Source organism: Alternaria viburni (assembly GCF_023758015.1).
Source record: "Alternaria viburni strain BMP 2772 chromosome Unknown scaffold_8, whole genome shotgun sequence".
NCBI lineage: Eukaryota > Fungi > Ascomycota > Dothideomycetes > Pleosporales > Pleosporaceae > Alternaria > Alternaria viburni.
Window position 1 is genome coordinate 226,340 of NW_026055777.1, and position 13,536 is coordinate 239,875.

The window sequence follows — 13,536 nt, forward strand, 5'->3', positions numbered from 1 at the left end:
TGCCCGTCGCCGCCCCAGGAGCCCCGACACAGGCCTGCCTGCCCCCCAATGCCCCGTCCCTAAAGGCCACGCTCTGGTCGCCTGCCTCCCGTCCGCGACCGCGGCCACCATGCCCATCGCTCCACCACCCGCAGCCTTCGCACTCTCAGAGCCCCCTGCTAATGCGCCCGCCCTCCACAGATCTTCCTTTGCCCGTCTCGGTCGCCGCTTCCTGCCGCCGACGAGTCCTCGCCCACCCCCGTCGAGCTCCTGATAGCGCTACCTCGCAGGCCTCCGATGGCTCAGGTACTCACATCAGTCATCCAGACGACAGGACCCATTACAATGCCCTACTCGCCGTCCGATGCCTACAAAAACCCGCCCAACCACCCCAACCAACAACAACAGCGGGCCTCGCAGATGCCGCGCAACCAGCAAAATGGAAACTCGGGAGGCACTGGATACAGGGGGACCGCCGCACCCATAGCCCCGTATGCCTTCAACAGCACGCCCCAGCTGCGCCAGGACAACAGGTCTGCCTCGACTCCAGCCCCCCAAACCCTGCAGCAGCCTCCCAGCCACGCCAACCAGACACGACTCGGCCACCCCTCTCACCCCTCCTCATCCTCCGATTCCACAGTCTCCACCTCTGGCTCGTCCAACCGCTCGTCGGCTGGGCCACCCACAGCTGCCAGAGATGACCGCGACACCAAGAAACCTTACGACTCCGCTGCGCCCTCCATCACGCTATCCACCTCCATACCCGATCTCTCGCTTTCAATAGGCGATACGCCTGCCAAGCCCTCACCAGGACGATACAGGCGAGGCGCTGGACGGACAGACTCGTCCAACAGCATTCCGACCGGTGCCTCTACCCCGACGCAACGCTCTACATCAGGAGGAAACTCCCAGATGGGACCCACGCAGAATGACGGCCCACAGCCATTCAGGCCAGGGCACAACCGAGCGAACAGTGCAGATGATACGCAAGTTATTCGCTCAGGCGGTATAGACCCCGCTAAGCGATATAGAAGACGCAGTTTCAACGGACTGGAAGGAGACAACAACGTTACCTCCGCCATGGCATCATTGCAGGTTAGCTCAGGAGCTGGTTCAAGCACGACACCGAGCGCCTCCACCACCACGCCCTCGAATTCGAATCGTGCAGGAAGCCGCCCCGACTCGAGTCACAGTCATGAACGGCAAGGCAGTGCAGGCAGTGCTTCCTCTAACAACTCTTCAAGGTCTCAAGTGAGTAGAGTGACTTCACCAGACTTTCGCAAGCTGACAAGGAATCCAGTCTCGCCCTGTGGTGAACACGCAGCGCAGCTATGCCTCCGTAGCAGCAGGCGGTCCTTCCAAAGCACCTGAGCCTAACAGGCGGCAAGCTCCATCTCCTCTGTCGCACCCGGTCTCCCCATCAGAGCCTGCAAGCCCTGCGAAGGCACCTGTACTACCTAGCACAGCGATGCAACACCTCAACGCTGTGAACGACAAGGACAAGGGAATGAAGTCCCGGCTACGCAGGGCCTTTTCTTTTGGAAGCGCAGCTGAGCTTCGAAAGGCTTCTGCTGAGAATAACATCTCGGCAGAGCGTGCAAGATTGAGGAAAGACAAGTACCAGAACGACGAGGATGCCGAACAAGCGGCGATTATCGCAAAGCAAGAGGCGGCAGGTATTGGCGCTGGCATCTACTCAGGACAGGGTGGCATAGGCTCTACTGACAACCTCTCAATACAGTCAGCCGCGTCGTCTGCATCGGTCATGCTCCGCAAGATGGGTCATGGGATGAAGAAGGGCACAAAATCCATCAAGGGCCTCTTCAGGCCAAAGTCGGTCATTGGAGTCCCTGCCGCCGATGGCCCTATCACTAGACCCAGCGTGGGTCAGGTGTCTCTTGTCACCGTCGAGGCTGAGAGACAAAAGGTCAATGTCAACGCAAACCCTCACGAGCAGATCGGAGGCGGCACTGGCTATCCTAGATTGGAGCGCAATTCGATTGACGCCGGACGGTCCGCAGAGATTGTAAACCCCTCTGCGTTGGGCAACGAGGCTATGTCAAGGAAGAGCATCGTTGGGTCCGATCGCGATCGTGCCGAGGTTCTTTCCTCGATGAAGAAGGGCATCCTAAAACGTACGTGTGCTACGCATTCCTCATATGCAGTTACTGACGAAAAATCAGGCACCGGTACAAACTCAGATTCAGGTTCGCCTGTTCTGAAGCCCGTCGATGCCGTCCCAAATGTGGGCTCATCAAGATCTAGCTCCCCTGCTACGCCAAAAACAGAGGTTGGGCAAGCTCGCAACGATGACTACTTCGGCAAACCACCGCGTATTCCCAACGGCAGCACGAGGAGTCTTCCTACCACACCTCACGGAGGTCTTCGAAACATCAGTTTTAGCCCACGTATCCAATTCCACGATGCATGGTCACCACAGGACTACGATCGTAGAGGCGACATCGCAACGTGTAATAGGCTTACACCGATGCTTGCGCAACAGATCAAGGAGGAACTGAACTCCTTTAAGATGGTATGTACTGCAGCTAGAGTATCGTTACCGGAGCGAAGCTAACCACTCGAACAGGAGATGGAAGTTCACGAGCTCTCGAAACCACACACCCATTTCTTCTAATGATTATGCATCCATCATTTGGACATGGCGTCTTGGCGAATACCTCTCATCGTTGCACTTGCGGATTGGAGCCATCAGCATTTACCAGTTGTCAGCTCTGTTCCATGTTCTGGTTACTACGGACTGTTCTTCCATCTTAGCGAGCATTTGCAATCACGTAGAGGAAGAACGCGTGCTCGCGTGTGGGCTCAGCGGGCGAAGTAATTGTTGGCATCGGACTGCAAAAAAGACGGAGGGAGATCTTTCTAGTTGAAGCCAACCTTTTCCTTGCCCTCATCGTCTCTATTAGTGGTTCAGTCGTATGTTGACGTCCATTTCCTTTACTGTCAGACGTGTCTTTGTCTCTCATTACTTTCCTTGAGTCAGTATCAGTCATGGTTGAGGGGTATCTGCGTTGTCTACATCGGAGAGATACAATATGCGAAAAGGCGAGTCGGACGCACTTGGCTGGCGCAAGAGTCCTTGGTAGTGACTTGTGCTGATTAGCTTGTAATTGGAAAACAATCTTCGGCGCATCTTTGCTCCATGGTGTACGTTGACATCGAATGGGATTTCCCCTATGCACTTCGTCCGCGTGCTGGCGCAGGGCTTCGCGTCCGTGTGGAACATGTATTGATCTACACTGCACTCTACTAATGCGTGATCACGGTCAACCAACCGCGTGCTAAATTTGGTGCACACATCTCTCCGAACCTCGTATGCTCATGCCCTGCAGCGTTGCATTGACGGTCAGACCCCCGCGCATCCATGTCTATTCTGGTAGTTTTCGACAACAATTTCCGAAGCCCCCCAGAAGTTCGCACACAGACATTGTCCTCTTCTATCCGCCACCGACACCTTGATAGTCGTCAAGACCACTTCATGATCTTGTCGCCGTTCAGCAAACCACACCTTCCTGTTCAAGCACATCATTATAATCACGCCGCATTGGTTGCATACATTGGCGGTTCAGGCGCTAGTCTTCCAATTCATTGAAAGCATCGTTTGGGAAGCATGTCCGCCGACTAAGGGAACGCGTGATCCCTCCTCATAATGTGCGACATGTGATTCCTGGCAACGGTCTATAAGCGCTAAAAAGATCGGAATCGTAGCGTGCGGCGCCTGGGTGGCGCTGTTAATGGTAGGTATCTCTGGAGAACAACGCCCAGGTGCTGCACGTGTCTGTGGTCTGGAGTTCCGTGGTGGACATGAAACCCAAATTCATACGAATTGACGCACATACTTGAGTAGCAAATAAGAATTGCGTCACACATGCCTTAGACATTATCTCGAGTAGGTCGGACGGTGGAGTGATTGATCACGTGGGGACGTAGCTCGCTTGGTTAGCGCGCCAAGAAAGCGCACCTTCTCCGCCCCCGAGCAAGTCGAAATTGACCTGAGTTCGACCGTCTCTCCTCAGCAACCACACAACAACCGACAAAATGGTACGTCTAATGCGCGGTCGAGATTCCGAAAACGAAGATTGTTGGCGCTGACCGTTAGACAGGCACCTGCAGCAACTGGAGGCAAGAAGCAGAAGAAGAAGTGGTCCAAGGGCAAGGGTACGTGATCCAGCACTGCACACCTTCAGCATAATTATACACCTCGCGAACACGTCGGAAACGCTCGAAAGCCTTATTGATACTCCCGCAACCCTGTTTCACCATCGCGCACTTCAACATGACTCCAGAGTCGATTTGCCACTAACACATAAGCAGTCAAGGACAAGGCCCAGCACGCTGTCGTTCTCGACAAGCAGACCAACGACAAGCTCCAGAAGGATGTCCAGTCCTACCGCCTCATCACCGTTGCCACTCTCGTCGATCGCTTGAAGATCAACGGTTCGCTCGCGCGTCAAGCTCTTAACGACCTTGAGGCCAACGGTCAGATCAAGAAGGTTGTCGGACACTCCAAGCTCAGCATCTACAGTATGTCACCACAAATGCATTTCGAAAGATCCACGTGTTACGAAACCTTGGAATATTTGGAGATTGTATGAGCGTTCACTAACACACTGCAGCACGAGCTGTCGGCGCCGCCGAGTAAGCCTTACGCAACCGACAATTAAACGAACGTAAATGCGAATCTCGGATACCTCTTTCGGCTTTTTAACGGCATTCCTCTTTCCATTACCAATCGGCGTCTTCATGAAATGAACGGGTCATACTACATTGGGATGCATGCTTCATAGCGGACATGAAATGAGAGGAACGGGCTCGGGTACAGCACCTAGGGTCCATTGGAGGTGTCGGTTATGTACTGAATGAAAAGACTTCCGAAACACCACCACCCAACTTGACCTTGCTATTAGTGAAAGCGCTCGTGTGCTAATGTTGAGTCCACACTACAGAGTGTTCATTCGTACCACTGTCCTTGTCTTGGTTTTGTCAATACTTGCAGCCCTCGTGTCCCCTCCCCTTGTTCTGGCTTTTGCAAGCATACTAGCGCTGATGTCTGGCGTCATGTCAATCGCGAATTCCACCGCTTTTACTCTCCAGCTTGAAATTGCCATAGCACTCTGCTCTTTTCCCTAGAGACGTACCGACGACAGGTCTCTGTCTTGCTTACACCTCGTGCTTGCTATGACTGCTCACAAGGATATGTCCGGTCAGAGCGCGAGCACGTATTGATCAACTTGCGGACATGTACCATCGGTCTGTGAAGATGGATTTAATCCATGCCGCGGTTCCTTGATTTAGGCCCGTATACTGTCTGAGGCGGCACGTTCTCCTACTACACACTTCCTATTTCGTCCCGATCTTAGATAATAGTAAGAGTACACGGAGGCGGAGGAATGGGCTCTTGATCTGGACTGGTTGGAAAACTAGAACTCTATCTCATCAAGTGTCAGGCATGCCAAGTTCGTTCCTTATACGCTTGTGGAAGTCAGAACCTCTGGTAGGTATAGTATAGCTATCCCTTCCTGCTTGCTCTGCGTTTTGGATCACATCATTTCGCTTGTAGTATGGAAGGCTCGATCTCTCAAGTTGCAAGAAGTCACGCGACGGTGTGACTCAAGGATATACTGGTATTTTGTTAGGATAGATTGGCCACATGGGCCCATCAGATGCCTCACAAATTGCGTCGGTTGAGAAGGACATACTTTATTGCAGCATAGCTATATTTACTTGCCGCGCAAGTGAAGGACAAGATTCGAGTGTGAGAATAGTTATTAGACAAGATTTACAGTAGGAAGGCTGGGGACGCGGGCATCAAGTTTGTGCGTATATACAATGGATATACGCCTGGAAGGCCAGGACAGTATGCCGAGGGAAGCTCGACCTATTGTTCATATTTCCGAACCGGCCTGCCCTTTTCGGCCTGCTCGCACAAGCCCCTCTTAGGCATTCTGTCCTGCCATCCAGGTTCCCTCTTGACATAGCCTACCCGCCTATACGGCTTACCCTTGTCTCCACGGAACAACATATGCCAGCCCTCCAGACCGGCAACCATCTGTTTTCTAGCGCTCTTGAGTTCCTGTGCACGCCTGTTCTTCAGTTCTCCCTTGCTCAATGGTTTCCTCTTCCGCGCCTTTTCCATTTCCACTTCTCTTTCTTCCTGTGTCAGACCGGCTTTCTCTTCGGGCTCAACGGGTATGAACATTTCCTCTACGCCGCGTAGATCGGGCACAGTGTCTTCGGCGAAACAACCCGTAAGGAAGGCGCGCGCTGCGTCTTTGCCCGCGAAAAAGTGGTATGAGCCGCCGGGTCCGTAGGTCGTAGGCGAAATGGAAACGTCGTAGATTGTACCGTTTAGAGCGAGGTAGATCGGTTTCGAGGGGTCGCTGCCGTCATATAGAGCCAATTCAGCATCGGTTAGGGTGAGTTCTCCTTGCTACGTGTCATGTTAGCTACGAGAGCTTGTTGGAATGTGAAAGAGAAACTTACCATGAGGCTCTTCCACTCTCGAGCTCTGGTCCACCATGCATTATATCCCCATGTCATACTTTCTCCACTTGTACTCAGATAGCTCAGCCCGCAACTCAATAGGAGGACGCCACTTAGTATGCGCAGTATGTCCAGCACGGATAAGCCATTTGACGTCGCAGCGGCTTGCTCCTTGACGGCTTTCTTAAGCTCTGCTTTCTCTTGAGCGCCCGAGGAGGTCGGAGGAATAGAAGACGTGGTCGTGTCTGTGGGCTCCTCTTTCGCAGCACGGCGGTATCGCTGTGATGAGGACATTATGGCGGTGGTAGTGACGGTAATGCGTTCAGATGCACTGCTTTATTTGCGTGGTCAGTCTACATATAGCGAGAGTTGCTCGGAGACGTTCATACCTGTTCATCCAACAGTTACGCAGCTCAAAGTGTGGTACTCCCGCGTCAACGTCACTCAGATACCGAGGCACAACCCTAACTAGCCACCGAAGAAAGTATTCGGAGACGTGTCCGCAAGCCAGGAACCGTCGGATGCGCGATGCGGAGAATAGATTGCTTTCGCCTGCGCGTTCCGAGGCGCTGCTGTCGGGAAGTACCACAATCTCGGTTCCGATGATTGGCCACTTTCAGATTGATGTCATTGGCGATCTTGGCCAAGACGCTACTACTGGACTATCACTTTTGGACAACTTGCAATGGATGAGATCGGCATGAAAGACTTGGAATCGCATAACTCGTAGAGTCAATATGCAAATTTCTGTAATCTGGCTACTGTACGATATCGCAGGTGTCATGCGAATGTTTCACTTTTGTAGTAATACAACCCTCCCTTCGTGTGTGTATATACAACGTCCATCTTCCATCTTCTCTCCACTAGTTGTGTGATTTGCATGATGTAGGGATCGTGGCGTTTCCCGCTTCTTAGAGTACGAAATCGTTCAGTGGTCTTTCCTCATTTAATGAGCATCACCTCAATCACTCATTCAGCGCCGTCGTGAATATCGCGGATCTCGACTTGCGCTTCTCTGTCGCTCTTGGGGAAGACCTTTTTGAGTCCTGCTTGAAAGACGCCGACGTTGTAGTCGATGATGGCTTTCTTTTCCGCTGGATTATCCTGGCCCATGATACATACTAGAGCGAGATACCTGTGTCCATCGTTAGTACACTCACGATTCCATAACCATGCAGGTAGTCTGCTTACTTGTTAATCTCCCGCAAGTAGAGATATCTGCTGTTCTTCTTCTCCATGGTGATTAGACTCTCGGCATCGTTGTTACCAGTCTCACTCTCATCCTCGCCCTCATCGGGTCGATCCCAGCCATAGATCTCACTAACATCGATGACTACATCAATGTAGTCGGAGCATATCTCATAGCTGCCAATATCGGTCGGGCTTGTATCTGTTGCGATGTAGATCTTGCTCATGATGTCGAAGAGGTAGGCTTTCTCGATGTTACAGGCACCACACAAGTTGTTGAGCAGCGCTTCGAGGGTGGGAAGCTGTGGGATGAGCTTCTGGATCACCTTGCTAAAGGCTTCAAAGATGGAATGGTCGTAGATGGAAGTCTGGTAGAAAGATATGGGCGCCTGCTCATAGCCGTGATCCGATAGTTCGTCTTGCACGCGCTGAATGATGTCGCGGAAAGTGTCACCGCGGAAGTCATCTGAAAGACCGTCGACCTTGTGCACGAAGACTTCCACGTTGATGTTGGGGTATGATTGCTGAAGGTTGAGGATGGTCATGTTCAGTCGCGCAATTGCATCGAGATACTCATCTTGGGCATCGATAACCCATATCAGAGCTCCAATCTCCTCGAAGATGTTGTCGGTATCGAAAGCTGGATCGAAGTAGTCCAGATGACCTGGCAGATCCCAGACTTGAAAGTCCATGAACGAGCTAGCGTTATTAGTCAGCCATGTATGCGTACACTTGGTGATTAACGTACTGCATGGACTCTTTCTTTATCCTGTACGTCGTTTCGAGGTACAGCGTCTCACTTGGCGGCAGCTTGTGAAAGACGACACTTGATATCGAAGACTTGCCGCTCCTGCAGATGGATGGTTAGCGCGCTCAACACGCTGACCTTGACGGATCTCACCTTCTCTGGCCCATGAGCAGCAATCGCGGCTTGCCATCTCCCGCCTTGCTATTGGGGACGCGACCAGTGTGATACTGCGGCGCAAAGTCAACAGGTGGCTGCTCTGCGTTTGATAGATCCTGCAGAAAACGGTCCATGGTCAATTGAGCACTTGGTCTGAGTAAAGATGAGCTAGCGGATGTCCGCCTCTCCTCAGCGCCATCGTCTCGAACAATGTCGCGAGAAGCATCGAAGGTTGCTGAAGGGCGGTGTGAAAGAAAGCGGCTCTCCATGGTGGTGCTTAGTGGTACAGGGTATATCGCTAAGAGCAGAAGTCGCAGAACTAAGAGAAAATTGGGTATCGTGGGTGAAGAAAGCGCCGCGCCGAGAAAAGACAGAAAACAGAGAGCCGGCCCTTCCTATCGCCCTTCAGCTGGCAGGCATCTGCGCAGTGAAGCGTGCTACTCTCGTGGGGAAGTGACAGGCACGCTGCGACAACGTGTGGTACGAGACCAGCAGGGAGAGGCCACGAGGACGGGCGGTACATGCAAAGGAGAGGTGGCAGAGAAGCGACGAGTCAATCAGGAGCCCCCGTGATGTTCTACAACAACAGTCGGTGATGCGCGCAAGGCAGTCGACACCGAGCGGAAGGCACCCAGGGAGCTCAGGCCATGGTGCAGACGTACATAGGGCTGAGGAAGTCGCGACGCAACCGCCGGGGCTTTGCCAGTAATCTAGCTAGATAGGGAAGACGACGATACACGTGGGGAAAGCAAAGGAGTAAAAGAAGGAATCTGGGCTTACCTCCATGGTTGTTCAGTGGTAGTGTAGCGTCTTTGCGTTGCGCACGGTGGTGATAGTCTTTAGGCCCGAGCCTGCCACTGCCCCAGAACCGCTGTCCTTGCTGATGAGCCGACGCCCAACCCGAATCACGCCTTCAGCCAAACGCTCGGGAGTACTACAACTCTTCCAGGAATGCTTGGATTGCCCTCTGACAGGATGCCCGCCCTGCAATTTCACTGCTCGCAACCACTCTCTGTTGGCAGCCAGCAGCCGAAGAAGCCGGGTCGGCAAGGATGGCTCTCCGCGCGCGCCCAGTCGTCGGGCACCAGAGCGTCACTGTAACACGTTTCGAGGCCGGGTCGGAGACAAGTCAGTGCTGCTGATAAATAGCTGCAGTGGCACGACGCTGAAGCATCTGGAACCGTCGTAGAAGACGGAGAGTGTCATTGTGAGGAGGCGGTTGGTCGCGTGCAGGCCACGTTCGCTTACGGTAACAAGGGAAGATCTTCAGGCACCACCATTCTGTCCTCGTCCCAGCTCTCCAACACCAGCCCAACTTCGATGAAGAGCGAACGTCTTGGTATTTTGTGGCTTGGGACAGTTACCCGATTAGTGTTGTGCCGAAGTCAACCTCCGTCAGCCCAACCTTACCTGAGTCAAGCTGACGATATCAACGCCGCATGGTGGACAAGGATTTGTTATCCGCGGCAGCAAGGTTACACAGCGTAGCAGAGACTATTTCCGAACGTCATTGATACAGCGCTGTGTGCCCCTTTACTGTCAGATGGACGTCGCACACGTGTAGGAGTCCAGTCAGTAGGACATGTCAACATGCGCGTTATCGTCACTCTGCTCGTCAACTTGATGACTTTGCGCAAAATGTACATTATATCCCTGCAAACACTGTATTCCAAAAAAGCAATATCAAAACGACCCGACGCTCCGGCGCACCCGGGGTATCCAAAATCAAAAGCCAAAGCCGCTATTCCCATCCATCCTTGTTCCCGTACACCAAAGGCCCTGTACGCCTACCCTAAACAGCTCATAGATTGCGTACTCTTCAGGTTTCCAATAAGAAAATAATTCCCGTTCGTTACTCGGGCGATCTGAAGTACAATACACTCAACCGCCTCAGTCTCGCGGTCCTGTCACCTCGGCACCCAGCGTACCCGCAGCTAATTGACCCAGTCCACCGAAGAAGACAAGAAACATAGCTAGTGCAGTCGACTCTCCCGCGTGAACTAGATCGCCCTCAGGCGCGGAGCCGTCTGACTCCATTCCCTGTATAGCGCGCTTGGTCTGCTCTGTTGGTTGGTATGTAGCATCAGGGTCACCAGCAAATGAGCCTGCGTCAGAATCCACATCTGAAGTGCGCGCTTTCCCTCGTGTGCTGCGTCTGAGAGACGCACTCGTGGATGCGGAAGTGGATGTACCATTTACGTCAGCCTTCTTTGCCGGGCGCCCAGGCTTCCTCGGCGTAAGAGGCTCTATTGGGGACGAGGGCTCGCTCGCATGCTCCATCACTCTTGCCAGGTCTTGCTTGAATGTGACGTGTTTCTCATGGGTGGGAACGAGAAAAGAAAGTATGCTGCTTTCTAGGATCGCATGCACATCTAGATCGCGCGTGAAAGTCCACGTCAGCAAGCTGATGGCAGCAAAGAGGACGTCGAGGCTGGTGACACTGATAGCCGGGTGCATGCTGATGTGCTTGAGAGCTTGGCCCGCGTTGCTGATACTTGCGAGAAGCCTGTTTGCATTCGCCGAATCGCTCTTGGCAATAGAATTCGCGAAGAGATCCCAAACGTGGGAGCGCTGGGCAGGTCTGTTGACGTACACCAGAGTAGTCCACACACGCCAGTATACGAGGATAGAGGCAATTGATAGCGCGTGGAAGACTTTGACGTATGATCTATGAGCCGCTGCTTTAGACGTATGCTGATGACCCAGTGCGTAGGGAACCAACTGTGGCGCAAATGCAAAGGCAAGTGGCATGGCCAGGTATCCGAGTCGCATCATGCTCTTGTCGCCGAACTCGGAGACTAGTTGTGGAAAGAGATTCAGAGTAATGAGCGACGCAACGATGCCAGTGTCGTATACGAAAGCATATGGTGTGAACAGCGCGTCGTGTAACGGGGTATCATCGTGGTGTATGGTCAAAGGCGTATACAAGATGGTGATGAAGAACAAGCTCAAAGAGTACCCTAAGCTTCCAATAGAGCTCAGTAGTACGAACGACGCAATGGTTGTGTTGGAAAGATTGCGCCTGCGGCCTAAAGATGACCAGTCAGTGAGGGACTTGGAGAATCTGCGTCGATCGCATTGCACATACCTTCAGCGCCCATGAATATGGAGCTCGCGATCAGTCCAACGAAATACTGGCTAGTATACAGAAACCCCTCCGGTTTCATTATTCCAACTTTGTCAAACTCGCGCACGAGATCGATGTCCGCGATCCAGTCGGCTAGATACCATCTCCCTTCCTCGCCAGTGCCATACCAGCCACTCCAGAGGCTACCTGGAATGTCATGTGTATTCTCTCCAGCCCATCGCACGTAGGAGATGGCGCGCCAGAGGAAGGCAAAGCTACCGACGGAGAGTAGTGAGAGAAGCGCAATGACGGAGAAGGTGACGGCATGGCGGCGGCGAGCCGAGTCTTGTGAGCGCGTGCGCGTTGATGGTGGCTGAGATTTGGCGGCGCGTCGAGTAGTGAGAAGTACACGAGCTGTGAGTACTGTAACGAGGAGCACTTGGCCCCCGAAGATGGCGATGGGGAGTGAGTTACTCCGCGTAGATGCGACTGTATCGACTGGCGCCATGATGTTGGCTGGGTGATGCGATCAGTGATAGAGTCAAACGCGCATTACGCGACAGCAACGGTGAGGTTAGGAGACAGAAGCAAGCCAGCCCAGCTGGAGGCATGCCTCGCTTGTTTTGATCTGGAACGCGCCTGCCTCCCCGCCCACGTCACTGACGTATGAACTTCCAGATGTCTGGAGCTCGCCCTTGCGCCACGCTAGACCCCATTGGCCTTGGCCGTCGATCTGGCGCATCTTCGTTTTGGCTTGCGCGACGCGATCCCAGGCCTCCGACTCAATACCCACTTTACCATGCCACACACTTATGGCGACGAAGACCTCGAGAACGTCGACGAGAAGTACCACGAGTCGTCCGATGAGGACTTCAACCCCGAAGCCGCGCCTCCCGAAGAGGCATCCAGTTCCGAAGACGAAGACCATGTCACGATAGAACCCACACAGCGCAAGGGCAAGCGGAAAGCACCTGCCGATGAAGACCTTGATTCTGGAGACGAAGTGACAATACAAGCTGCGCGGAAGAAGCGAGCGAAGAAGAAGGGGAAGAAAGGCGGCAACGATGATGCAGACGAGCTGATCATATCAGATGATGAAGGCGGGGAGGGTGGACTTGTCAAAACACGGGCGCAACGGAGGATTGAGGGAAAAGAACGGAGACCGCTTGCAAGGACCGAGGGCGCAACTGTAGATGTCGATGCGCTATGGGCCCAAATGACAGCAGCGCCTCTGAAGCCTTTGGATTCCACAGCATCACATGAATCAGCTGCACAACAAAATCACGTACCCGTAGCCAACATCCCAGTATCAGCGGAAGAGGAAGAACAGCTCACGATCAAGAAAGTCTTCACCTTCGCTGGGCAGGACACGACCGAGGAGAAGCAAGTTCCACGCTCGCAGCTCGACAAATACCTCAAAGATGGGTGGACGACACTCGATGCGTCCGCAGCGACAATACCCACAACAGAGTCCCCCAAAGATCCCTCCGAGTCTAGTGGACCCAAGATCCGTCGCCCCCTGCGCCGTCCATCCCGATTCGACCCCAACCCTACAGGCTACGTCCGCGCCCTCGCACCCGAACACCAACTTTCCTGGCCCCGTACCGCCGCTGCCGATCTACAACGCGAGCAGGAAATTCCGCCAGAAACAGACATATCGGTCGCGAAGAAGGTCGAGAAGGCGCAGAAGCTCAATGTCGTGGACAAATCGCGCATGGACTGGACAGGCTTCGTGGACAAAGAGGGCATCGCAGAGGAATTGGATACACATGGAAAGACCAAGGAAGCCTATCTGGGTCGTATGGAGTTTTTGGCTGGTGTGGAAGCGCGGAGAGAAGAAGAGAGGAGGAATCTGAAGATCAAGGCTGCAGCAGCTGCTCCTACGATGGGGTGAGCC

The 13,536-nt window shown here is 53.4% G+C and overlaps 6 protein-coding genes across 6 annotated transcripts; 3 read left to right on the top strand and 3 right to left on the bottom strand.

The window, feature by feature from the left end:
• Positions 1 to 276: 276 nt before the first annotated feature.
• J4E79_004508 (uncharacterized protein) lies at positions 277 to 2,614 on the top strand (the record flags this gene model as incomplete). The annotated part of the gene is made up of 4 exons (XM_049353391.1): positions 277 to 1,074; positions 1,280 to 2,114; positions 2,163 to 2,512; positions 2,567 to 2,614. The coding sequence occupies 4 exons, from the start codon at positions 277 to 279 to the stop codon at positions 2,612 to 2,614; spliced, it is 2,031 nt and encodes a 676-aa protein (XP_049211839.1).
• Positions 2,615 to 4,035: 1,421 nt separating this feature from the next.
• RPS25 (40S ribosomal protein S25) lies at positions 4,036 to 4,639 on the top strand (the record flags this gene model as incomplete). The annotated part of the gene is made up of 4 exons (XM_049353392.1): positions 4,036 to 4,038; positions 4,101 to 4,155; positions 4,312 to 4,521; positions 4,614 to 4,639. 4 exons carry the CDS (start codon positions 4,036 to 4,038, stop codon positions 4,637 to 4,639), a joined length of 294 nt encoding a protein of 97 aa, XP_049211840.1.
• A 1,236-nt stretch (positions 4,640 to 5,875) lies between these two features.
• J4E79_004510 (uncharacterized protein) lies at positions 5,876 to 6,774 on the bottom strand (the record flags this gene model as incomplete). Its single annotated transcript, XM_049353393.1, has 2 exons — positions 5,876 to 6,427; positions 6,481 to 6,774. The coding sequence occupies 2 exons, from the start codon at positions 6,772 to 6,774 to the stop codon at positions 5,876 to 5,878; spliced, it is 846 nt and encodes a 281-aa protein (XP_049211841.1).
• A 675-nt stretch (positions 6,775 to 7,449) lies between these two features.
• Positions 7,450 to 8,841, bottom strand: J4E79_004511 (uncharacterized protein; the record flags this gene model as incomplete). Its single annotated transcript, XM_049353394.1, has 4 exons — positions 7,450 to 7,615; positions 7,672 to 8,367; positions 8,417 to 8,518; positions 8,570 to 8,841. The coding sequence occupies 4 exons, from the start codon at positions 8,839 to 8,841 to the stop codon at positions 7,450 to 7,452; spliced, it is 1,236 nt and encodes a 411-aa protein (XP_049211842.1).
• A 1,621-nt stretch (positions 8,842 to 10,462) lies between these two features.
• On the bottom strand, positions 10,463 to 12,147 carry J4E79_004512 (uncharacterized protein; the record flags this gene model as incomplete). Its single annotated transcript, XM_049353395.1, has 2 exons — positions 10,463 to 11,601; positions 11,661 to 12,147. The coding sequence occupies 2 exons, from the start codon at positions 12,145 to 12,147 to the stop codon at positions 10,463 to 10,465; spliced, it is 1,626 nt and encodes a 541-aa protein (XP_049211843.1).
• A 291-nt stretch (positions 12,148 to 12,438) lies between these two features.
• Positions 12,439 to 13,533, top strand: J4E79_004513 (uncharacterized protein; the record flags this gene model as incomplete). Its single annotated transcript, XM_049353396.1, has 1 exon — positions 12,439 to 13,533. One exon carries the CDS (start codon positions 12,439 to 12,441, stop codon positions 13,531 to 13,533), a length of 1,095 nt encoding a protein of 364 aa, XP_049211844.1.
• Between the last annotated feature and the right edge of the window lie 3 nt (positions 13,534 to 13,536).